Source organism: Podarcis filfolensis (genome assembly GCF_964270895.1).
Source record: "Podarcis filfolensis genome assembly, chromosome: 6".
Lineage (NCBI taxonomy): Eukaryota > Metazoa > Chordata > Lepidosauria > Squamata > Lacertidae > Podarcis > Podarcis filfolensis.
This window is the reverse complement of record NC_139609.1, coordinates 80,656,876-80,680,689: the sequence shown is the minus strand read 5'-3', so window position 1 is coordinate 80,680,689 and position 23,814 is coordinate 80,656,876. Positions and strand designations below refer to the sequence as shown.

The 23,814-nt window shown below is 45.5% G+C and overlaps 1 protein-coding gene across 1 annotated transcript in view; it reads left to right on the top strand.

The window, feature by feature from the left end:
* The window catches only part of LOC310764683 (plasmanylethanolamine desaturase 1-like), a 31,898-nt gene extending 20,712 nt beyond the window's left edge, over positions 1-11,186 (top strand). The window contains exons 3-6 of the mRNA XM_083619080.1: positions 4,261-4,352; positions 6,367-6,511; positions 7,797-8,009; positions 10,053-11,186. Of these exons, the coding sequence (XP_083475206.1) occupies positions 4,261-4,352; positions 6,367-6,511; positions 7,797-8,009; positions 10,053-10,174 (572 nt within the window). The 3' untranslated portion in view covers positions 10,175-11,186. The remainder of the gene's footprint in view (positions 1-4,260; positions 4,353-6,366; positions 6,512-7,796; positions 8,010-10,052) is intronic.
* The last annotated feature ends 12,628 nt before the right edge of the window (positions 11,187-23,814 follow it).

Genomic DNA, 23,814 nt, shown 5'->3' with positions numbered 1-23,814 from the left:
TGAACTGGTAATGTGAAGGATTTATATTCTTCTGCTAGCGTTCTGTGTATCTTATGGTGCCTTAGTGTTGCTAGTGCCTTAGTGTTGCCAGGTGCATTAGAGATGGAATGCATTCTTGACAGCCTCTCCTGAAACGTTTTGTGTAGCTTATCAGGAATCGCAAACCACAAGCCACAAATTCAATCACTGTAGTACAAGTGATTGCTTACCACAAATTCCCCCCTAATGGCCAGTGCTTCCAGGCAGCAGGCCGTAATAAAAGATTCTTCAGGTGAAGTTCACTAGGCAAAGGTTGGAGACCTGTGCTGCTCCAGATGTTATGTGACCTCAGCTCTCATCATCCCATGACCATTGGCTATGTGGGTTGGGATTTGTTGGTGTAGAGTCCAACACCATCTGAAGGTAGAGCATGAGACCCTTAATCTCAGGGTTGTGGGTTCGAGAGCCATGTTGGGCAAAAGATTCCTCCATTGCAGGGGGTTGGGTTAGATGACCCTTGAAGTTTCTTCCAACTCTACAATTTTATGAGTCTTTGACGAATCATAGCTCCTCGCCTTTGCCGACTTTGGACATGCCTGCTCTTGGCTGATTTGTGAGACTGGGTAGAGTTGGGGCAATTAGCCCTGCCCAGGGGCTTCCATAGACTGATCTGGTCTTGGATGTCCATTGTTATTTTTAGAATCTGATGTGCTATTTGCTACTTATCTGCTTTAAATGGCTTTTGCCAACATGATGCCCTCTAGCTTGGACTGCTAGCTTTGGACTGCTTGGCAAAGGCTGTCTTAAAAGCCCTGGGCTGTAACATCTATTTTCAAGGTTTCTATAGCTGCAAGGTCTTTGATGTATAGCATCATTTATCAGGGTTGACTTCAGGGTTCCCCCCCCCTTACTTCCATTTCCATCCTCCATTTCCACAATGATGTGTACAAGGCAGCTCTCAAAGCCACCAGTCATTAAATTTAAGCTTAATAAATGGTCCAGCAATGAAGGTAGCAGTGGAAAGCATCAGAGGCCAAATTAAGAAAATGCCTGGGGTAATAAAATCCTCGGTGTCTGTAGGTCTTGTGCAAGCTGGCCTGCTTCAGCACTGCTCTTCCTTGTTTACCATGCCCTTTTAACTCTCAGGAGAGTTCTCTGTTCCGCATTTGGTGAGAATAGAGTGTTTAGGCATCTCATGCTTGCATTTCTGCCTGGGAGGATTTCACAAGAGTATTATATGCGCTCAGTTGAAATCATGCACGCTTATATTGTGATGGAGGTGAAGAGGCCGATAGCCTTTATGAATGTAAATGGTTGCTTTAGAGATGTAGTACGCGCTGTGTTGAGCAAAGTGAACCTCTGCTTGGCTATGCGTTAATGTAGAAAATAATTCCTTTCTGCAAATAGATGAGAAAAAGCAGTATGCTGCTAAAAGTGAATGACCTGTCTTCCAGATTGTTACACTTATCTGCTGTCTGGAATCCTGCTAATTCTGAACCAAATCCTGTTAACTGGGATCTAAGAGAGCTGATCTAAGTGGCCTGATTGGAAGATGAAGTTTGGCTCGCCAGCCATGATTTGTGTGAGCCACATGCTTAGATTTGCTCATGGCTCAGGGCAAATGATACGAGTTCCCTTGTTAAGAGGGTAAGATATATTGGGACCCAGTGCCTCCCTCAACACCACCTTCTTGGCCTATTGAATTGGGACCAGGCTACACCTAATGTTAATTGCATTAAAGGAATATGTTTAAGAGTGTAAATAGCTGCTGAGCAACACCCTAAGCAGGATAGTGGCTGCTGCATTGGGAGGATAGACTTAAGTCTTACTGGTGAAAATCCATCCACTCTCCTGCCTCTTATAGCTGGTTCTGATGGGAGCTTCCCACCTAGAACAGATAGCAGCTTTGGGAAAGGGGATTTTCACCAGGAGCATGTCAGGGGCCAAAGGGCTAATCCACACACAGTCCTGGCCAAGGGAAGCTTTCATGGCAAATATATGTATATATACTCTGCACCTCATGTGTAGTCGAGCCCTTTGTCCCAACTAATCAAAACGTGCAAAATCTATGCCCTCAAGATGAGCCTCTTTTTGGTTTCTAGGCTGCTTGTTTGCAAAATGCTATTGAACACAGTAGCTTGCGAGCTCTTTATGACTATTTCCAGAGTGCCAGGATTAAACAAGCTACACCTTGCTAGTCAAATCAAAGTGCTTTGTTCGTAATCTGATTGCAATGCAGCTCTCCTTACTGCTCCTCTGCTCTGTTGCAGTCTCACTCAAGTACCCAAATCACTCTTGCATTATCATTATTTGTGAATGAAAACTGTGCAGCCTGGTTTACTAGTACTTTATATAGGCCTCAAGCAAATGTTACTGGAAGCTAAACTTCGGAACCTTGTGGGGATTCCTTTTACTTCGTGTCAGGTTGCTAATGTTGGGATCAAGAGGTGGACTTAATTTAATCTTTCTCTCTTGCCCCTGCCCTACCCTGTTAGATGAGTCACTGGTGTAGAAATGCCTTTAACACTTCAGCAGTGTGTGTTGTAAAGTTGTAGTGCAGTGAGCTAGTTTAGCACAGTTAAAACTGAACTGTGAATTGGGAAGCTCCTACTTCAGACCTTGTTGTTGCTATAAAGTTTCTATCAGACCCTATACTCCCTTGGCTTTCGTTCTGCCCCTGCAATGTAGTGGTAGTACAGTGGTACCTCAGGTTACATACACTTCAGGTTACACATGCTTCAGGTTACACACGCTTCAGGTTACAGACTCCGCTAACCCAGAAATAGTGCTTCAGGATGAGAACAGAAATCGTGCCCCGGCAGCGCAGTGGCAGAGGGAGGCCCCATTAGCTAAAGTGGTGCTTCAGGTTAAGAACAGTTTCAGGTTAAGTACGGACCTCCAGGACGAATTAAGTACTTAACCTGAGGTACCACTGTACAGACCCAGCTTACAGGATACCATAAGGATTACTGAGAAAGTATGCATGAAGCTTTTTGAACTTTTAGAAGTGCTTTATTAAGAGCAAATGGCTCCTATGTCAACCTAGAGGGGAGGGCTTGGGTGGAATGCCACTTTGTCTTAGGTCCTGTGCTTCTCAACATCTTTAGAAATGGCTTCAGTGAAGGAGGAGAGGGGATGCTTAACAGATTTGCAGATCACGGGAAGCTGGTGGCTAAACACCATAAAAGACAGAGTCAAGATTGAGTTGGATGGGTTAGAATGCTGGGCCACAACCAACAACATGAAATTCAACAGAAATAAATGTGAAGTCTTGCATTTCACTACCAAATTTCAGTGGTGGAAATGCAGTGTGGAGAGAGACCCAACTCAGCAGCAATACATGTGAAAAGGATCTAGGTGTCTTAGCTGATCTCCAGCAGGACATGAGCCAGCAGTGCAGCTGCTAAGCTTAGTGCAATTGCAGGCTGCATTAATAGGAGCATAGTGTCCAAATCACAAGAAGTAGTAGTCCCACTCTATTCTGTGTCAGTCAGGCTGCATTGGGAATATGCTGTTGGTTCTGGGTGTTGCATTTTAAGGAGGATACTGTCCAACTATGGGATGTTCAGAGAGAGAGTGGCTGCAATGGTGAAGAGTCTGGAAACCAAGTCATATGAGCAACAGCTGAAAGAATGAACCTCGTTTAGCTTGGAGAGAAGATTGGAGGGAGGGAGCGTGATGGCAAACTTGGATTTACCTGAAGGGCTGGCATGCAGAAGATGGAGCAGATCTGTGTTTTCTCGCTTCAGAGGGCGGGAACTAGGCTGGAAATAGGAGGGAAGGTTAGCATCAAGAGAAGCTTCCCAATGGTAAGAGCTGTTTGACAGTAGAAGAGGCTGCTTGGGGAGGTGGTCTCCCCTCTTTCATTGGATGGATTGAAGCAGAGACTTGGTGGGCATCTGCCAGGGATGCTGCCATTGCATCTGCACTACAGATCTTGTGCTGAACAGGGAGTTGGACTAATGACCTCAGATTCCATGGATGCTTGTGGGCAGTGGCATGCCATAGCTTACCTTTGGTACTTGCAAAAGCATAGGTGTTTTTGTGTACAAGTTGCATATGATAGAGGTGGTAGTGAATAGATGCAGCAGTGGAAGGTAAGTAGTTTTTCTTGTGTTTTGGGAGTAGGTCACAGAAGTGATTTATTGTCTCGAGAGGGGGAAGTCACTATGTCAGCCTTTATGTATCTGTCAAAATAGCATTTACACATACTTAAAATTGATCAGAATGTCTCACGAATCTCTTTTCTTCTCTCTCCCCTCCTCCCTTTCTCTTTTAAAGTTGCAGGAATCATTACTGCTGATTTTGCCTCTGGTCTAGTGCACTGGGGAGCAGATACCTGGGGATCTGTCGATCTGCCAATAGTTGGAAAGGTTTGTCTTTTTATTATTGGGAAATAATAAACTTCAGTAATCTTCAGGCAGTAATAGAACAAAACACTATCGCTTAAGTAGGCAGAATTTGAGTGCAGAGCTTGAGAATCCTGAGCTTCACCTTTTCAGAATTATCCACTGCAGTCATTGTATCTAAACTATTATTTGGCTGTTGGGAATATGCTTTGGGCTTACACACTCCCTCCAACTCTTTCTTTCACTTCTCAGTTTGCGGTAACCATGGTTGGCCAGGTTCAGATTTCATGGCAAACTTTAGTTAACTGCAAACCAGGGAAGAAGGGAATCCAGTCACGCAAAGGGAGGAGGAACCCCGTGAGCCCAAAACACATTCCTAAAGTCTGGGTTTGGAATCTGTATCTGGCCAAAGTTGCAGGACCTCATGCTTTCAAATGTCTTAAAGCATAATGTTCAAATTGTCATGTGCCAACATAAATCAAAACAACTTACTCAGATGTGCATTCTTTTGGAATAAGATTACAGGAGCACATGCAGAATGTCTTCTGACCGGTTTGGGACTTTATAGTGTTATTGAAAACAAGCAAATGTTGCTATTGAGATCTGCAGTACGCAGCTTGTGCTTTCTCCCCCACCCCTAATCTACCAATCTGCTTTTGGTACTAACACTTCATCCTCACTTCACTCTTTGCTGTCGTAATGCTGACTAATGCAAGTGTCTTCTCTGTTGATCAGACTAATGAAAGACGGCATTTGCTTTCTCCTTCCCTGCTCCCCACTTTATCCCATCTTAATAAGCTTGGTGTACTTAACAGCAAAAAGGACGTGTAACCCTAGGTTAAACTGGTCCTAGGTTGAGTGAGCCAGGATATATTGAATAGCCATCCCTGTGACATGCCCTGTTGCTAACTTTGAGATTACAGAGAGAGTGGTGCTAAGCCAGCTCCTAGTCGCTTGCATGGTGATCACACTGTACCTATAAATACAGACACTAACATTTGAATTCAGGCCAATAACAATGCTTAAGAGTTATCTGTAACCTGTGAGTCCCTGCATTCAAATCTCACCTCTACCATGAGTTCACAGCGCGTTTGGCGTTAAAACAGCCAGCAGAAATTGCACCTTAACACTGTACTGTATCCCTGCTGGAGGAGCACATTCTACCCTGGGTTTAATCTGGGACTCAGAGTTTGGGAAAGTAAGAAAGCTCTATTACAGGAAATGCATGCTTCGCAGGAAAGATGCTAGTTCTGTCTATCTCAGGTGGAGAGGCCTTGAGCCATTCTTGCTGTTGTATCGCAACAGGTGAAACACAAAGGAGGTCTCCTCTACCAAGGTGAGGGTGAAGAAGCAAGTAGGAAATGAGATCAGCAGCCTATGAATATGAGTAGCACTTGGGGGAAGGTCAGCACAAGCTAGGTCAGAAAGGACAGTCTAGGAAACTTGGAGGTTCCTCTCTATTCTTTCCTATGCAGACACATCAGCCTCTAGTTCAAGCTGTGTTGCATCCCAGCACTTCCAACATAGCCTCAGGCAAGCCCACCATATTTCAGTATGGGGAGAGAATAACCTCTGTTCTCCTAACCCAATTACAGATAGGTAGCCGTGTTGGTCTGCCATAGTCAAAACAAAAAAATTTTTTTCCTTCCAGTAGCACCTTAAAGACCAACTAAGTTAGTTCTTGGTATGAGCTTTCGTGTGCATGCACGAAAGTATCTGAAGAAGTGTGCATGCACACGAAAGCTCATACCAAGAACTAACTTAGTTGGTCTTTAAGGTGCTACTGGAAGGAAAAAAAATTTTTTGTTTCTCCTAACCCAAGTCACTGTGGCCTAGAACTTGAAAATAAGCTAGTTGTCTGCTTGTGGCAAGAGAGAATTCTCTCCAGGTGACAGGCCAGGTTGGTAGGTCTCTTTTTGAGACCTAAATTAACTACGTAGGTAATTTGTGGGCAGGGGTATCTAGTAAAACTTTGTGCAGGCTATTGACTTCAAAGACTGACAGACATCTCCCCCACCCCCTGTATTTACTTTTTAAGGCTTTTATCAGACCTTTCAGAGAACATCACATTGACCCAACAGCAATTACAAGACATGACTTCATAGAGACCAATGGAGATAACTGCATGTTGACGGTAGTTCCATTGGCAAACATGGCCTACAAACTGGTTTCTTTATCACCAGGTAAGTGACTAAATCCAAGAGTAAACTGGACTTGCAGCTTCCACGGTGTACAGTGAATAGGCCTTTGACCTCCGAAGAGACAGGCAGAATGAAGCTATTTATACGGGAACAGCTGAGAAGGCTGAATGTATTTGTGAGACAGACTGCCTTTCAGCCCCTGCAAGGACTCCGAAAGTGGTTTACAGCAGTTTTAATCTTTGTGGGTGGAGCAGTATAGTGTCAGAGCAAGAAATATTAGTTGCAGGTTAGTAAAGGAGTAGAGTGGCATGAGAACTAACTTGCCACCATTTCAAAGATTTTTCTAGAATATTTAAACCGTAAGTTGCAAGGTTTATATCAACCTAGACTTAACCTGATATTTGAAGATAGGAATCACTTCATCTAGTGTGTACTGTGGCAGAAGCAAAGGTAATCTGTAAGGTACACCCATGTTAAAAGATGCATCTGGTGAGTGAACCAAGCCAAATACTAAAAGTGGTGGCCCAAAGCATCCCTCTAGTTGCTAGCAAGTCTTACACTAGTGAAGGGAGAATGGGAAAGATGACTACCTTGAGATATTGTGATCATTTTCGCTTTGGAAGCGAAACAAAGCCTATTTGGAGCTACCCTGAGGATGTAGCTTGTAATTAAACATCCAACACAATTCTTTCATTTTATGAGTAGCTTAACATGGATGGAGAAAGGGTGCTTCCAGAATGGGGCTTGATATTGTTAATGGGCTGATCAGTTAGCACAAATGGGTTGTGGGCAATAGTGTTTTGCTTTTGTTTTTAGTTTATTGGGGTTTCCCTGGGAAGCTTAACCCCAGATTAAATGGGGTTTGGAATATGGGCCGATACTCTGGCACCAGAGATGTTGTGCAGACACTGAAAAAATTGCATACATTGGGAGCACCCCAAGAGAATGTTTCTGGTGTAGTTAAGTAGCACATAAGTGCCTATTAGTTTGAACTTGAAGGTCAGTTCACGCTTGGCATGGCAAATGTGCCCTGATGTTCACAGTGCTGAATGCCGCAAAGTGGGATGGGAAAACAATACAGTCTTGAGCGGTAAACAACACATGTCCTTATCAATAATTGGCTTGTTGAATCAGACAAAGTTTCCTCTGATGAAGCATTCTGGTGTTGTACAATGAACTGCTTAAATGTAACCAAAGTTTAGAAACAGTTCTGGTTTTTTTTGGCGGGGGGTGGGGGGAGACCTATGTGTCTAGGCACCTTCTATTGCCAGCTTATTTCAGTGAGAGTCATGTAGATCCTGCTCCCTCTTTTCTCCCCCCTTTCTAGAAGCATTACACCAATCGTGCCCTTGGGAGTGTTACGTCTTTGCCCTGGCTATATTTGGAACCTTGACAAACCAGATTCACAAGTGGTCTCACACCTACTTTGGTCTTCCTCGCTGGGTTATCTTCCTGCAAGACTGGCACGTTATCCTGCCACGCAAACACCACCGGATCCATCACGTGTCTCCTCATGAAACTTATTTCTGTATTACTACAGGTAAATAGAAGTGAAGCTTCTCTTTCATTGATGAGCAGACTATAGGCTTATGGGTTCTATTTTTTCTGCTTTTTTTTTTTTTTAAAAAAACTAAAACTGAAACCCACCAGCTGGAGCCAGGTGCAACATGTGAAAAAATGTTAAGAGTCAAGGAACAAGGCGAATGTGCTCAGCCCCCAGGTATTGGTGACCATTACTGGAATGCATTGCCTGTGCAGCTGCCATCTGAAACTTCAGCTAGGGCAGCAACAGAGCTGCTGACTGGGACCAGTCAGTGGGGATATATCATACACGTGCATTAGCAACTTGCTATTCCAACACGAGCCTGCTTGTACATTTAGATCTCTTTCGAGTTGCCTCTTCTGGGTGTCGACACCATTTTGGAATGAGGCAGGCAGCGACTACAGAGAGAACTGTCATTGCTGTGAGTGCCCCTTCTTCAAGGATGTTCACCTGCCATGGTGAGGAGGTGCTTTTGCCCACTGGAAGTGCATATGCTCTCTGCATTCAAAGACTCCCGGAGCCCAGCAAGAGCCACTGTAATGTAAATAGTGCTAAGCTAGATGGACCCAGTGGTTTGACTCAGTATATACATCAGTTTCCTGTTGCACCAAATGGGTACCCTTCTTTTCCCAGGCTCTTGGTTTCTGGTTGTTTTAACGCTGCAATTCTATCCCATTTTTTAAATTTTGTTTTGTATGATCTGGTAAGCAACCCTGGAATATATTATATTGAAGTAAATTTATAAAAATGTTGGTGAGCAGAAAGCGCTTCTTTGAGTACACACAACTGTGGGGCTAATGTTTTCATCCAGCGGTAGCTCTCTAGCACCTTGCCTGGGTCTGGAGGGTCAACTTTTTAATGTGTGCAGGGAACTGGTGCTGGAATGAGGGAGGTTGCACAGAGCAGAGCGCTACCTATGAAAGTTTGGAATCCCATCATTTATTAAATCACATCTGTGTTGCAGTCCTAATTACTGTTTACAGCAATACTTTTACACATAAGACATTCAAAATCTGGGACTGGCAAATCAAACCACAACGGTTTACCGTTGGAGCCAACATTCCACCCCCCTGCCCATTCCTTTGAAAATTTTGACGTGGAATAAATGGTATTGGGTATCATTGTTTCGACACTTGATATTCCTATGTTTGACAACAACACATGATTCCAGGGTTTATATCTGATAGCTAGCATTCAGTGATATTCAACACCTAATGTTCAATGGACTGTTATATTTGATGGCTTGTGGCATTTGGTATTTTGACAGCTAACACTCATTCCAGCCCAGTCTAAATTACTCTTAATTTTGTCATACTAAAATTTGTTTTGTGGCCAGATTCCGATTTGAGATGTTGAGCGACTCCAGAGCTCTGTCCCCTCAACTAACTGCAAAGTTTATCTTTCCACATTTCCTGTCCTTCACTTTCCCTGCAAGGGGAGAGCAGCAGAGTGTATCAGTAACACCTCTTTCCCCTTGACACAGCTACCGCAATATGTTCCCAATTTTAAAGGGGATCAGTTGCTGCTTTTGCATCACCTCTTCAAAATTGGTCTTGGCATTCCAGTTTTCATTGGCGTGTAGCAACTAATTACAAATGCATGCTAGTTGAACGGGAGCTGTGTGTAAAAGTTGAATAAGCTGGTTGGTGTATGGAAAACCTGTACTATATCAAACTTGGTTGACAGTTTGCATGGTTTGAAAGTAGCCCTTAAAAATGTTGTTAATGAGACTTGTGTTGTGTTGAACACTTTTAGTTTCAAAAATAAAACTCCCATATAGGCGAAAACTTTAGAGTGCAATTGTTTATACACTTACCTGAAGCCAATCCTATTGAAGTTAATGGGATTGACATTAGGTGACCTGCTTCTACCTGACCCTCCATAAGATGGGGGTACACACTACTCCTGTTGAATGACCCAAATAATCATTTGTCTTGCATTTTACTTTTTTATTAGACTATCTTAAAACAAATTAATTCAATTATCTACATCTGTACTTCTTCATTTACATCTGCATTCTCCCTTTCTATCGTTTTCCAGGCTGGCTCAACTACCCGCTGGAGAAAATCAGATTTTGGAGGTTCCTCGAGATTATCATACAAGGACTGACCGGAGAAAAACCGAGAGCAGATGACATGAAATGGGCCCAGAAAATAAAATAAACTCTTGCCAGGCTTCTGCAGTCCTTATACTTGTTGCCAATATTTTTAAAAGAAAAAAGCCATCAGCCAAATTAAAGACTTGTAAAGAAATAATGGACTAAAGCACAATGCTTTTAAAAAGTGCTAACAGACTGCAGTTAAAGGACTCACTCTTCAAAATAATACTTGAAAATGCAAATGGCTAATTCCCATTTGTACGGAGCACCTTCTGTTAGCCACATCTGCTGATGTTGACCATTTTCGTCCTTGAGTCTCAAAAGCCATTAGTTGGAGAAGACAATGCACCATTTTCTAGTAAGATATGTCATTGGCACAGTAAAATGTGTTGTATCAACATGAATTACCACTTTGAAAACAGGGTTAAGACCAATGTGGAATAATGAAGATAAGCAGACGAGCACTGCGTTTTTAAGGAGCAGGTTCAAACTGCTTGGGGGAAAAAACCAGCCAGAGGGGAAGGGAAGTTTATGAAATTGTCACCACTTCAATACATTTAATGTTTGGTACACCTTCCAGTTGCTTCATCTTGCTATCATGTCCAGTCTTAGTCTATGTGGTGTGCAACAGAACATTTGGGAGTCTCGTTCTGCTAGTGGATAAGGATCCTTATTGTCGTCTGTCTCCTGAAATAAACAAGTGTTTTTACTTCCTTGATATCTGAGCAGACTGTTGCTGTATAAGCCTGCAACTGACTTGGTAGCAACCTGGGAAGAAGAGCAGAATGTGTTCTGCGCAAGTGTCCAAACATAAAAGACGCTTGTGTTAGGTCGTTTAGTGTTCAGCAGTTGGGATTCCTTTCAGTATGATTCCTCTTCCAATAATCATTGTTCAAAGTAGCTCTAGCAAATTGGGCACATGATTTATATGTTAGAAAGGGATAGGTTAATGGTGTGTATTTTTTAAAGGTGCTTGCTCATTCATGTAAATATTATAAAGCCTTAATCTTTTTGGTGTAACATGGATTAATATTTTAATGTGGTCTGAATGTATATAATATATTTATAACAAAGCAGTTCGATTATACTAATTGCATTTGTTCAGTCTCCTTACAATTTTTATTTTTGTTGTGGTTTGAGGGTGTAACCTCATCTCTAGCAGGCAAATACAAATCACAGAGCAATTTAATATATCATGCTGATCCTGACAAAACCCATGAAGCTGTGAGTGGATTTCTTGATTTGTACAGAATACTGTTGAAAAGTCAGTGTTCTAGAAAATAAATCCATCAAGGTAGATCTGTGGAACTCTGTGCCTCTACAGAACAATTAGAAATGTAGATATTTGTGCTGCAGTGGGTTGATTTAACTCAAGTTTCCCATTGAATTCTTATTTCTTAATATAAATCTGATGGCCAAACACGGTTAACTTACAGATAAAATAGAGGTATTGCTTATGGTTTCATTCTTATAACCAAGCTTTTCCATCACTTTGTGGCACTGTGTACATTTTGTGTGTTTTATTTTTATTTTACCTATATCACCCTTCGGCCTTCAGGACTTCCCAGTTCTCATCAACCTCAACCAACATGACAGATTATCATGGCCATTGGGAGTTGCAGGCCAGTATCATCTGGGACAGTTTACCACTTCTGAGCCATCTTGCTGTTATTAACAGGTTCCACGATATCTTTCGCTCTCTTTTTAGAAATGGTGTGACCTTCTAAATATTTATCTATTGGGCTCCTTTATGAACCACACTTTTAAGTTAGAAAATCCCAAAGCAGTTCACACAGCAAACTCCCTTCAACCTCAAAACAGTGAGTTCATAGAATCATAGAGTTGGAAGGGTCCACGAGGGTCATCTAGTCCAACCCCCTAAATTGCCCGGTGTGGGACTCGAATCCACAGCCCTGAGATTAAGAATCTCAGGCTCTACCAACTGAGCTAAGTTAAAACAATACCATAGACTTTTACATTTACAAAAACTTGTCATAATAATCAACACACCTTCCAGGCAAATAAAATAACCCAACGAAAGGGAAGGCATTATTTACCATTGCCATCAGCTGATAATGCCAGACGGGTCTCTAAGATGACTGATTCAACAGCCCGGATTGGAATGATCTAACAACTTGGGAGTCGCTGCGTCATTAAACTTCAGAAAATATATATATACACAAAGCTGTATTTGACGGACGAAAGGATATATGATTTTTGACATGACTGAGAATCATAGAGCAAGGGACGGAGAAATTTAAAGTGTTAAGATCGGGATGTGGAAAATATGAAAACGAGAGGAGGTAGGATTGAAGATTTGGAGATATTGCTTCAGAGGTCCAGACTACGGGGAGCCCGGAAAAAATAATAATTACAATTTGGACTACAATTTGGTCTTTTCTTTTTAGGTTTTTTAAAAATCAGATTATGATGTGGATATATTGATTGGCTATCTTTATTGGAAAATCAATAAAAATGATTTAATAATAATAAGATGGCTGATGGCTGTCAACACTTGTTCTGGACAGCTCAGGTATTGAAGTATCTGCTTCGCATGCAGAAGCAGGTAGGGCTGGGAGACCACACCTAAAACTGAAGAGAACCACTGTCAGTGACAGTGTAGACAGTACTGAGTTAAATGGACCAGTGGTCTAATTCAGTATAAAGCAGCTGTTGATTTTCAGTTCCTGGATGGGTGTGTGACCATTATGGAATTGTAGAATTGGAATGTTTCCCAAGGCTCATCTGGTCCAGCTCCCTGCAATGGAGGAATCTCAACTAAAGCATCCATGACAGATGGCCATCCAAGCCCTGCTTGGAAACTTCCAAGGAAGGAGAGTCCACCACCATCCAAGGGAGACAGTTCCACTGTCGAACATTTCTTGCTGTCAGAAAGTTCTTTTTGATGTTAAGTCGGAAACTCCATTCTGGTAATTCTGAAGCTGTTGAATGTTTAGGTCCTAACCTCCAGAGCAAGAGAAAAGAAACTTGCTCCATCTTCTAGTTGATTGCTCTTTACATATTTAAAGATGACGATCGTATCTCCTCTCAATCTCTGCTTATTCAGGCTAAACATACCCGCCTGGGGATAAGCTGTGCCCTGCAGTCCATTAAAAGATAATAAACTGAGCTACCTGTTTATAAGTCTCTGTCCATTTGCATTTTTTTTGTAGGAAGCATTTTTTATTTATTAAATCCATAAACCACTTTTCCCCACGAGGTGTAAATCCCAATGTGATTGTTAACAACAAAAACAGGACAACAATAGAAAGGGAATACAGATAATATCATGAAGCAGCAAAAATATAGGTAGCCGAATGCAGATGTAACTAGAGCTTCAAAAAGCCTGTGAGAACAGGAATGTTTTAATTAAGCAACAGAAACACAATGAAAATATAATCATCCATGCCTCCAGGGTGGGGGAATTGCAGAGTAAGGCAACTCCTAAGTTTGGAGGGCCAAAAGGTGATAAGGTTTTTTTCCTTTTTTTAAACATGCAAATGAATATGGTGCTACAAAGAGTTGTAAGGTCACGTTATACAAATTTCACATCCCCACACAGAGTGGTACCTCCTTGTCCAGTGGGACAAGGAGGGTCCCCTCTGCCAATCTCAGAACCTTGGCTGGATGATACAAGGAAAGGCACCTTTTAGGTCCCAAGTTGATGAGGCTTTTCGTATGTCAAACACCTTAAATCGAGCCCTGTAGCATAGAAGCAGCCAGCGATCCTACAAAGTAAGTGCAATGTGGCAAAGCATCAAAAGTCCCAGACATGGACCCTGACAACAGCATTCTGCACCAGCTGCAGTTTCTGGGCTGTCTTCCAGGGTAGCCCCATGTGGACTGCATTTCAGTACTCAAGACAGGAGGTTCCTGTTGCATGCAAAAGTGGACAAGCTATCACGATTCACAGACAGCCATAACTTGGGAACCAGTTATGGACTTGAAAATAGGTTCTCCTTGCCGCTGAAGCCATGTGGACTTGTAGTGACAAGGATGGATCTGGGAGCAACCCCCCTGCCCCCCCCAAAAGATCCTGTTCCTCCAACTCTGTAAAAGGAATAAAATACCTTACCACCATAATGAGAACATTCATTATAAATATGGAGGTAGGCACACTTATTTTGTCAAAAGGAGAGTAGGAATGGATTTGCAGTATCCTTTTAGAAATCGTTTAATGAAAATCAGTTTGATTTATATCAAACTTGCTGTCTGGTTTTCATCCTCCAACTCTCTTTGGAGGGGATAAATGGCTTTTAAAGTGGATCGCTTTACTTGTTGGTCGTTTAACACAATCTCGTCATTCTTAACATCGGAGATCTGGGACTGCGGGCGGTACAGCTGCAACTTTGGCATCAGTCTTGTTACAGATACACTTTGTCATTGTCTCTTACCGTTCCTTAGGTGAACAGGGACTCCTGCCGGCCACAGTTGGATATTGCAATGGCTACATTAAAGGTTAAGTATCCAACTAGGTGCAAAGGGGTTTGGAAAGGGTAGGGTTTTCTCTTTCTCTTTGAATTCTTGTTTTTCTTTCTCCTCCTGCATACACTTACTATATCATAAATGGCCTCATAAAGTCTCCTTAGTTTCATTGTTTTGATTTTTGTTTATGTGTTTTTACAATTTATATATACATCATACAGTATCCATCATTTATCCCTTTTGCTCAGACTTACCAGTCCATCTCTTCATGGCATTCTAGGTAGTCTCTCGTCTGCTGCATATTCTATCATTCCAATCTTTTTCGTCTCAAATATTCCTTTATTTAGTGCTATCTGCTGCTCAGAAGGTTATATTGACGGTTGCACCCTCTCCAAAACACTTCCACTCATCTCTTATCTGTGACTCATCTTTATTTCTTAATTTCACAGTCATAGTTACTAATTCTGTGTATTCTATCGTTTTATTCTGCCAATTTTTTTTCCTGGGTACCTCTTTTTTTCTTTCCATTTCTTTGCATATACAACTCTAGCTGTGGCAGTCACATATAAAAAGAGATTGAGTGCCTTTTTTGGCTCCTTTGTTCCAAAAGTGGTTTGCAGTGCAAATAATGTTTGAGAAATAGAAGCCCAATGGTATCCAACTAAGTCATGCTCAGAATGGAACCTCCCCCCACCAAAAAAAAGGGGGGGAGGAGGCAGGGGGCAGGGCGGAACAGAGCAACAAAAATTGTTGTACCTAAGACATTTTGGTATTAAATTCCTTCATCAGGGCAAGACATCTTAGCAGCAGCTCACAAGGATAAAACTGCTGCAATGTGCTCCTTTGCTGATATTTGCTGACTAATATGGCTAAAATTAAGTAATGGCTCTGATCCAAGTATAATTTTGTCAGGTACTACCCAGAGTCGCTTTGGCTGCATGTAAGTAGCTGTGCAGCTTTTTGGATCATGTCCATGATGTGAAAAAAAGTTTGATCAATTGATCTATCTATGGGAGAAAGTTTTAGCATAAGAGTCATGCATGTAGTGGGGGGGAAATAATTTCTGTGTGAAGTGTTTCTAAACTAACGCTGCCTTCAACACTTCCCACATTTGGGTATTTTAAACCGTTCACCTTCACTTTGGTCTGTCAATATTTTCATATACGCCAACCATTTTAGATACAGATCTTCCAGATACAAGATCTTCATGCATATGTTTTCAATGTGGAAATCATCAAGACGCTCTTACCTTGCAGGTGCTTGGCTCTACTATATGCATATCAAGGTGTGTGTTTAGGGTCAAGGTGTCAACGTGTGTAGGCCATGGAATCCTATTGCCTCTGGATTAGAGTTTAGGAAAACAAGGCAGAAAGAACTAGACTCTGAGCCCAGTGCATTGGAAAGTTTGCTTGTCCAAAGCCCCATTGGAATCAGCAGAGCAGAGCAACAGCATGCTTGTTTAAAGTTGTTTGGCTGGGGAGCTTCTCCTGGGATTGTGGCCTCCATCATCTTAGTTTACTGTCAGCAAAGAGTTGGAAAGAAATGCCTGGGACCTTCTGTCCTTAACTGCATACCTTTCCATAGGCCACATGCTAGTGCATGGACAGAACACATGACTCTGTATAGCAGGCTGCATTCCAGCCATGGAGAAGTCAGAGGTTTCTACACATTCATGTCTCCATTTAGGCAAGAAACATCGCAGTCCAAGAACACATGCCAACTAGGCGAAAGCGGTTGAAGGGGACATGGAGCAGTGGCAGTGACAGGTGGGACTTGGAGCAAGTCCTGAGGTCTGGATACAGAGGCCTGAATAATGCACACATCAAGTTTTTAAAATGAACGGTGTGTTTCAAATTCAAGGAAATAGGCTCCTTTGACAAATACAGAAACCTGAACAGTACACGCTTTGTGGCAGGTGAGGTTTAACTCTGAAGCAGTCACATTTTTCTCACTGTCTCACCATCACATCAAGCTTGACAGGGTTTAGCGGTTAGAGTAAATGTTGACTATAGACCAGGAAGACCCAAGTATTTTTCCTGAATAGCACAGTTGCTTGTTTGTTGAGTACTTAAATAACCAACAAACAAGATATATTTCCATAGGCAGAATCTATATCACTGGAGTAAATGGAAAGCCCTCTACAAAGTTTTAATTTGATTATATTATCTGACTTGCACCTTTGATTTATTCTTAGGCAGCTGCTTGAGAGTGCAGCCCAGTGCATACTGAACCAGGGAGTAAGTCTAAGAATTGAATACAGTGAATCCTACTTCTGAGTAAATATGCGTAGAATTCCACTATTAAATTCTCAATTTATCCAGGATTTGAGAGGCTGACTATTTGTGGCCCTGACTGACTCTGCTAAAGCCTGACTGAAGCTGCTAAACAGACCCCTGGGCTGGGGTGTTATTTAGGTGCATGTATGTTGTTGCTAAGGGACGCGGGTGGTGCTGTGGCTTAAACCACTGAGCCTCTTGGCTTGCTGATCAGAAGGTCGGCAGTTTGAATCCCCGCGATGGGGTGAGCTCCCGTTGCTCGGTCCCAGCTCCTGCCAACCTAGCAGTTCGAAAGCACGTCAAAGTGCAAGTAGATAAATAGGTACTGCTCCAGCGGGAAGGTAAACAGTGTTTCCATGCACTGCTCTGGTTCGCCAGAAGCAGCTTAGTCATGCTGGCCACATGACCCGGAAGCTGTACGCTAGCTCCCTCGGCCAATAAAACGAGATGAGTGCCGCAACCCCAGAGTCGGCCACGACTGGACCTAATGGTCGGGGTCCCTTTACCTTTATGTTGTTGCTCTTATTCATTTTTTGCATCAATTTTAGATCTTATGATTTCATTGGAAATTGTTTAGCTAGGATATGGGTACTTTTTGCTGTTTTATTGTCTACGACAACGTTTGTTAAGTTTGTAATTATGTAAGCCTCCTTGAGCATGGCTTGAACTATGGAAAAGTGGCATATAAATAAAATGATGTATGTGTGTGGATAGAGAAAAGCTTTTCTCCCTCTCAGAAGACTAGAAATGAAGCTCAATGAAGATTCAGGAGAGAAACACAGGGCATAGTGAAAACTATGAATTTTGCTCACACATTTGTTTTTTTAAAGGGCAGCATGAGTAGTTCTGTGTTAACAGCAGGAGACCCTGAGGATCTAGGCCTGACATATCTCAGGAAGTCTCTCTTCCCCATAGGAATCTATCTGCCCACCTTTAATCCCCAGGGGTGGAGAGGATGTGGCCTTGTAGATATTGCTGGGCTGCAACACATATCAGCCCCAGACAGCAAGACCGGGATTTCTGAAGCAGGGTTTCCCAATTCAAGTCCCTTCACACAAGGATGAGGAATGTGGCCCTCCAGGTTATGTTGGACTCCAGGTATCATGGGCTTCAGCCCAAATGGTCAGTGACAGTGTTTAGGAATGATGTGGGCCACAGGTTATACAGCCCTGGCTCAGCGTCCTCCCTGTACAGCAGATCAGGTGGGATGGGCAGAACAACATGCTCCCGGCCCAACCTGAGTTTGGAATTAGCAGCCTTACAGCATTTTTCTAAATATCTTCAGGTGTAATCAGTAATGAAAAGTGCAGCTGAACACCCTAGCTACTTAAAGATCTGGATTTTCACCACAAAACTCACAAACTGGCCCATGGACCCAAAATTATATTTTTTCCCCTTCCTACTTATGAATTGTGGCCAGGGATTCATTCAGGCTGGGGACTCAGGCAGCTGGTTTTAAGATAGCAAATGTTTTAACTTATTGTTATTTTATTTTTTTAACTGCCAGGGAGGGCAAGACTGGTGCAAGAAACAAAACAAAACAAAACAAACTTGTTGGCTGGTGGGGGTGCCATCTGCCTTGAAGAAGTAAATGGTCTTGGGCTGACCTTCTCCTGTAAATTAATGCTGTTATTTTGCAAGAGAGCTAATATGTCATCTGCAGACCTGCGCCAAAGTTTTTTTGCAGTTGTTTTGCAGCGAAAACCCAGTGCTTTGCAGCGCCCCACACAAACCGAGTTATTGATCCATCAAACATGGGTCTTGTACCTAACATGAGCTACCCTCTTGTTATGTACTGAGTTGAATAGGATCCAAACTGCAGCAGTCTGATTGGTCCTAGAACAATAGGATCCAAAAGGCAGCAGTCTGATTGGTCCTAGAACAATAGGATTCAGAATGCAGCAGTCTGATTGGTCCTAGAACAATGCAGCAGTATGATTGGTTGGCAGGAACCACCCAATCATGCTCCAGATAGAAGTGAATCCACAACCTGATTGGCTTACAGTAGAATTCCGGAATTAGCCAATCATGTGCAGCCCATTGTGTAAATAATGTATATAAAGCAGATACTTTGAGGGTACTTTCATTCATTCCTCCTCACCACTATGAGCTGAATAAAGAGCATGAAATCACTTTGCGACTCTGAGTATATTTCACTGGCGACGAAGGTGGGATCCCACTGAGCTGACTGCCACACACAGCACCGCAGCACCACCACCTGCCGCACCGCTGCCTCGCACCGTGTATCCAGGCTTCAGCTCCGGGACACAAGGAACTCAGAATGGCAACCGACAGCAGCTTCTCGCCGTTCAACCCAGCATCTGGAGACTGGGAAGCGTACGCCTCCCGTTTCACCTTCCTCCTAGAAGCCAAAGGGGTCACCGAGGAAGAAGACGCCAAGAAGAGGGCAATATTCTTCAGCGTCTGCGGAGAGGAGACATTTGAAATCGCCAGGGCTCTCCTTGCGCCTGAAGACGTTGCTACTGTTCCATACAAAACAATAATGGAACAGCTGAAGGGGTACTTTTCGCCACAGCCCTCAGTGGTGGCTCGTCGAAATGCCTTCTACGCAAAGCGGCAAGCCCCTGGGGAAACCATAACTGGGTTTGTGACCTCTCTCCGCCAAGCTGCCCGGTTCTGCAACTTCTCAGAGCTGGAGAACATACTTCGTGACCGCCTCGTCAGTGGCCTGAAGGATGAGAAGCTGCAACGACGCCTCTATGCTAAGAAGAACCTAACGTTCCAGGTCGCTCTGGAGGAGGCCCTGGCAACAGAAGCTGCCGAGAGGTCCAACCGAGGGTCCACCACGAAGACCTCACTGACGACTCAGGATCCAACAGGGAGGAGGTGCACCGAGTACAGCAGCACACTCAAGCAGCCCACATACCACAGCTGCCTCGACGAGAAGGAGGGAACTGCGCAAGCTGTGGAGAAAGTCACGAGAGGAGGACCGACCTGCCGTTTCCGCAACACAGAATGCAGGCAGTGCAGAAAATTGGGACACATCGCCCGGGTGTGTCGGGCTCGGCCCACCCGACGCCAGGCATCAGATGACCAATCCAAGAGCCCCAGGTCCCGGGGCCCAACGCACCAAGGCAACTCGACGGAGCTCACAGACTTCCAGGTATACCAGTTGCCCCACCCCAACGTAGAGAAAATTTATGTAGAGGTACAGATAGAGGGGGCCCCATGCCGCATGGAGCTTGACACGGGTTCAACTCTATCCATAATCTCGGCAAGGACCTTAAGGAAACTGTGTCCTACTGGGGGTCCCAAACTCAGGCCGGCCCCATTCACCCTCCGGGACTTCCAGAAACGTAAGGTCCCCACAATGGGGGTGGGGACCTTCAGGGTGCAGTACCGAGGGCGGACGCGGCAACTGGACTTGCTTGTGGTCGAGGGCCCCTACATTAGCTTACTGGGATTGGCATGGTTTGGACCACTGGGGCTAGCCGTCACCGGGGTGAACCACACTACCTTACAAGTGGACGTGGATGCCATATGCAAGGAATTTCCAGGGGTTTTCGATGGGAAATTGGGACAATATACGGGCCCCCCCATTGCTCTACAGCTTGACCCCGCAGTACGACCAGTCAGGCTCAAGGCCCGCCGGGTCCCGTTCGCCCTGAAACCCCATATAGACGAGGAATTGGACCGACTCGTGGAGCAAGGAGTGCTGGAGCCGGTGCCTAATGCCCCCTGGGAAATCCCAATCGTCACACCCATCAACCCTAACGGTTCGGTCCGCATCTGCGCAGACTACAAATGTACCATAAACAAGGTCCTCACGGCCCATGCATACCCAGTGCCAGTGGTCAGCCATGTCCTTGCTACCCTGGCTGGGTCGAAAATTTTTGGCAAGCTGGACCTGGCCCAAGCATATCAACAGCTGCCAGTAGATGAGGCCACAGCAGAGGCACAGACGATTGTGACGCAGAGGAGCGTTCAGGGTAAAGCGACTGCAATTCGGTGTCAGCGTGGCACCAGGCATATTCCAGAATCTAATGGACTCTCTCCTTAAAGGGATTCCTGGTGTCACCCCCTTCTTCGATGATGTGTTGATTGCCGGGCCCACACCCGAGGAGTTTGAGGACAGCCTCCGCACCGTTCTGCACCGTTTCCAGACGGCGGGTCTCAAGGTGAAGCGGGAAAAATGTCTACTAGGAGTGCCGCAGGTGGACTTTCTGGGATTAATGGTGGACGCAGAAGGGGTCCACCCGACTGGGGACAAGGTACGGGCCATTTGTGATGCCCCAGCGCCCAAGAACAAGACTGAACTTCAGGCCTTCTTGGGACTATTGAACTTTTACCATTCCTTCCTTCCCCACAAGGCGGCGGTAGCGGAGCCCCTACACAGACTCCTGGACAAGCGGGCCCCTTGGGTGTGGGGCCAGCACCAGGAGGCCGCATTCCAGGCAGTCAAGGACTTGCTTGTCTCAAACTCGGTCTTGGCACACTTCGACGAGAGGCTGCCGGTGGTGCTAGCATGCGACGCCTCACCCTATGGCATTGGCGCTGTCCTGGGACACCAACTCCCGGATGAAAGAGAGGTCCCAGTGGAATACTTTTCCCAGACACTCAACGCAACCGAGCGGAACTACTCGCAAATCGACAAGGAGGGTCTGGCAATCGTGAAGGGAGTAAAAAAATTCCATGATTTCTTGTACGGGCGGCCCTTCACCGTGGTGACTGGCCACAAGCCGTTGCTTGGCTTGTTTGCCCCCGAAAAGCAGACCCCCCAAGTGCTGTCCCCTCGTGTCCTCAGGTGGTCAATTTTCCTTGCCAGCTACCAGTATGCACTGATTCACCGCCCTGGGAAGGCGATGGGCCATGCGGACGACCTCAGCAGGCTACCACTACCGGAAACAGGCCCCGACCCAGCACCTGCACAAGAGGTTATGAGCCTGGAGCTGCTTCCTGACCGCCCCATTCAGGCACAAGAAGTTGCACACCATTCCAAGAAAGATAGGGTCATCTCCCGGGTCCTGGACTGGGTGTGGAGGGGATGGCCCAGCAGCAGCCCCGGGCCAGAATTCGCCAGCTACACAACCCGCAAACATGAACTGTCGGCCCACAAGGGGTGCCTGTTATGGGGAAGCGGGGTCGTTGTTCCCCAGCCCCTCCGCAAAAGGGTCCTCACAGCCCTACACGAGACACACCCAGGGGTAGTAAGAATGAAGGCCCTTGCCAGGAGTTATGTGTGGTGGCCGGGGATCGACGGAGAGATAGAGGCCTGGGTCAAACACTGCCAGGCCTGCCAAGAATCCTGCCCAGATCCCCCAAGGGCCCCAGTCCAGTCCTGGGAGTCCGCCCGAGCACCATGGTCACGCCTGCATGTGGACTTCGCTGGCCCCTTTCAGGGGAAAACATTCTTCATAGTGGTGGACTCCTACACCAAATGGCTGGAAGTCGCACTGGTACCGTCCACTTCTACGTCCGCAGCCATCCGGGTACTACGCAGGCTGTTTGCAACCCACGGGCTCCCTGACACTCTCGTCTCAGACAACGGGACTGCATTTACGTCAGGAGAATTCCAAACCTCCACAGCGCAGAACGCCATCCGTCACATCCGTTCGGCGCCATTCCACCCTGCCACCAATGGCCAAGCGGAACGCATGGTGCAGACCACCAAGGACACCCTTCGCCGCATGACGCAAGGGGATTGGGAGTACCGCCTTGCCACATTCCTTCTAGCACAGCACAGCACCCCCAGCTCAACGACTGGCCGGAGCCCCGCTGAACTACTAATGGGTCGGCGCCTTGCAATCAGATTGGACCGCCTTCACCCCGATAGAGCTCAGGATGAGGTAGTGGTGGGGGAAGGCAGGAACCCCCGGACCTTTGAGGCCCAGGACCCAGTGTACGCAAAGAATTTTGGGGCAGGCCCTGTATGGGTACCCGCCACAGTCACCAGGATCACTGGCCCCGTGACGTACGAGGTGCTAACAGATGGGGGGCAATGCTGGCGCCGCCACTGCGACCAGATACGGCGACGATTCCTGGGAGAAAACCAGGAGGAGGAGGACAGGTCAGAGGAGTCCCAAGGGAACAGTGGGGCAGTGAGGCCCATAGAGCAGCAGGGGCAAGCAGGAGAGGCAGAATCAGTAAATACAGAGAGGACCCGTGAGGCCGAAAGAACACCGGAACCAGAACCACGACTGAACGAGCCGGTTGCGCCAGACCATACAGCCCCATCACAGCCAGCATCCTTGGAACACGAGCCAGAACCTGAACCCCGGACCAGGGAACACCCCAGGCCGCAACACACACGTAGGCCGCCGGCGTACCTCGAGGACTATGAATGCGACCTCCCGGGCAGGACTGGAACTTAGAGGGGAGGGGTGTTATGTACTGAGTTGAATAGGATCCAAACTGCAGCAGTCTGATTGGTCCTAGAATAGGATCCAAAAGGCAGCAGTATGATTGGTTGGCAGGAACCACCCAATCATGCTCCAGATAGAAGTGAATCCACAACCTGATTGGCTTACAGTAGAATTCCGGAATTAGCCAATCATGTGCAGCCCATTGTGTAAATAATGTATATAAAGCAGATACTTTGAGGGGTCTTTCATTCATTCCTCCTCACCACTATGAGCTGAATAAACATCATGAAATCACTTTGCGACTCTGAGTATGTTTCACCTCTGATAGCTTTAAAAGAGGATTGGGCATGGAGAATATGCTTCTGAACACCTATGGCTGTAAACCAACGGGAGGGGAAAATGCCCTTGTGGTCCAGTCCTAATCCGTGGCTCCCCCGCACCTGGTTGGCCCCTGTGAGAACAGGATGCTGGCCTAGTCGGGCCACACGGGCTCTTTTGTTATGTTCTGACGTCCCGCCCTCCCGAGCGCCTCCTTTTCCCCGGCGAAATACGTGCACCGCAAAGACGTTTCAAAGCAAAACGAAAACCCGCGCGCTGCGGGCAGGCCAGCTGCGGCGAGACGCTGTTGGTCCCACCCGGACCTCCCTCGGAAGGCGTGTGCGTCTGCGTGCGCTTTTGTT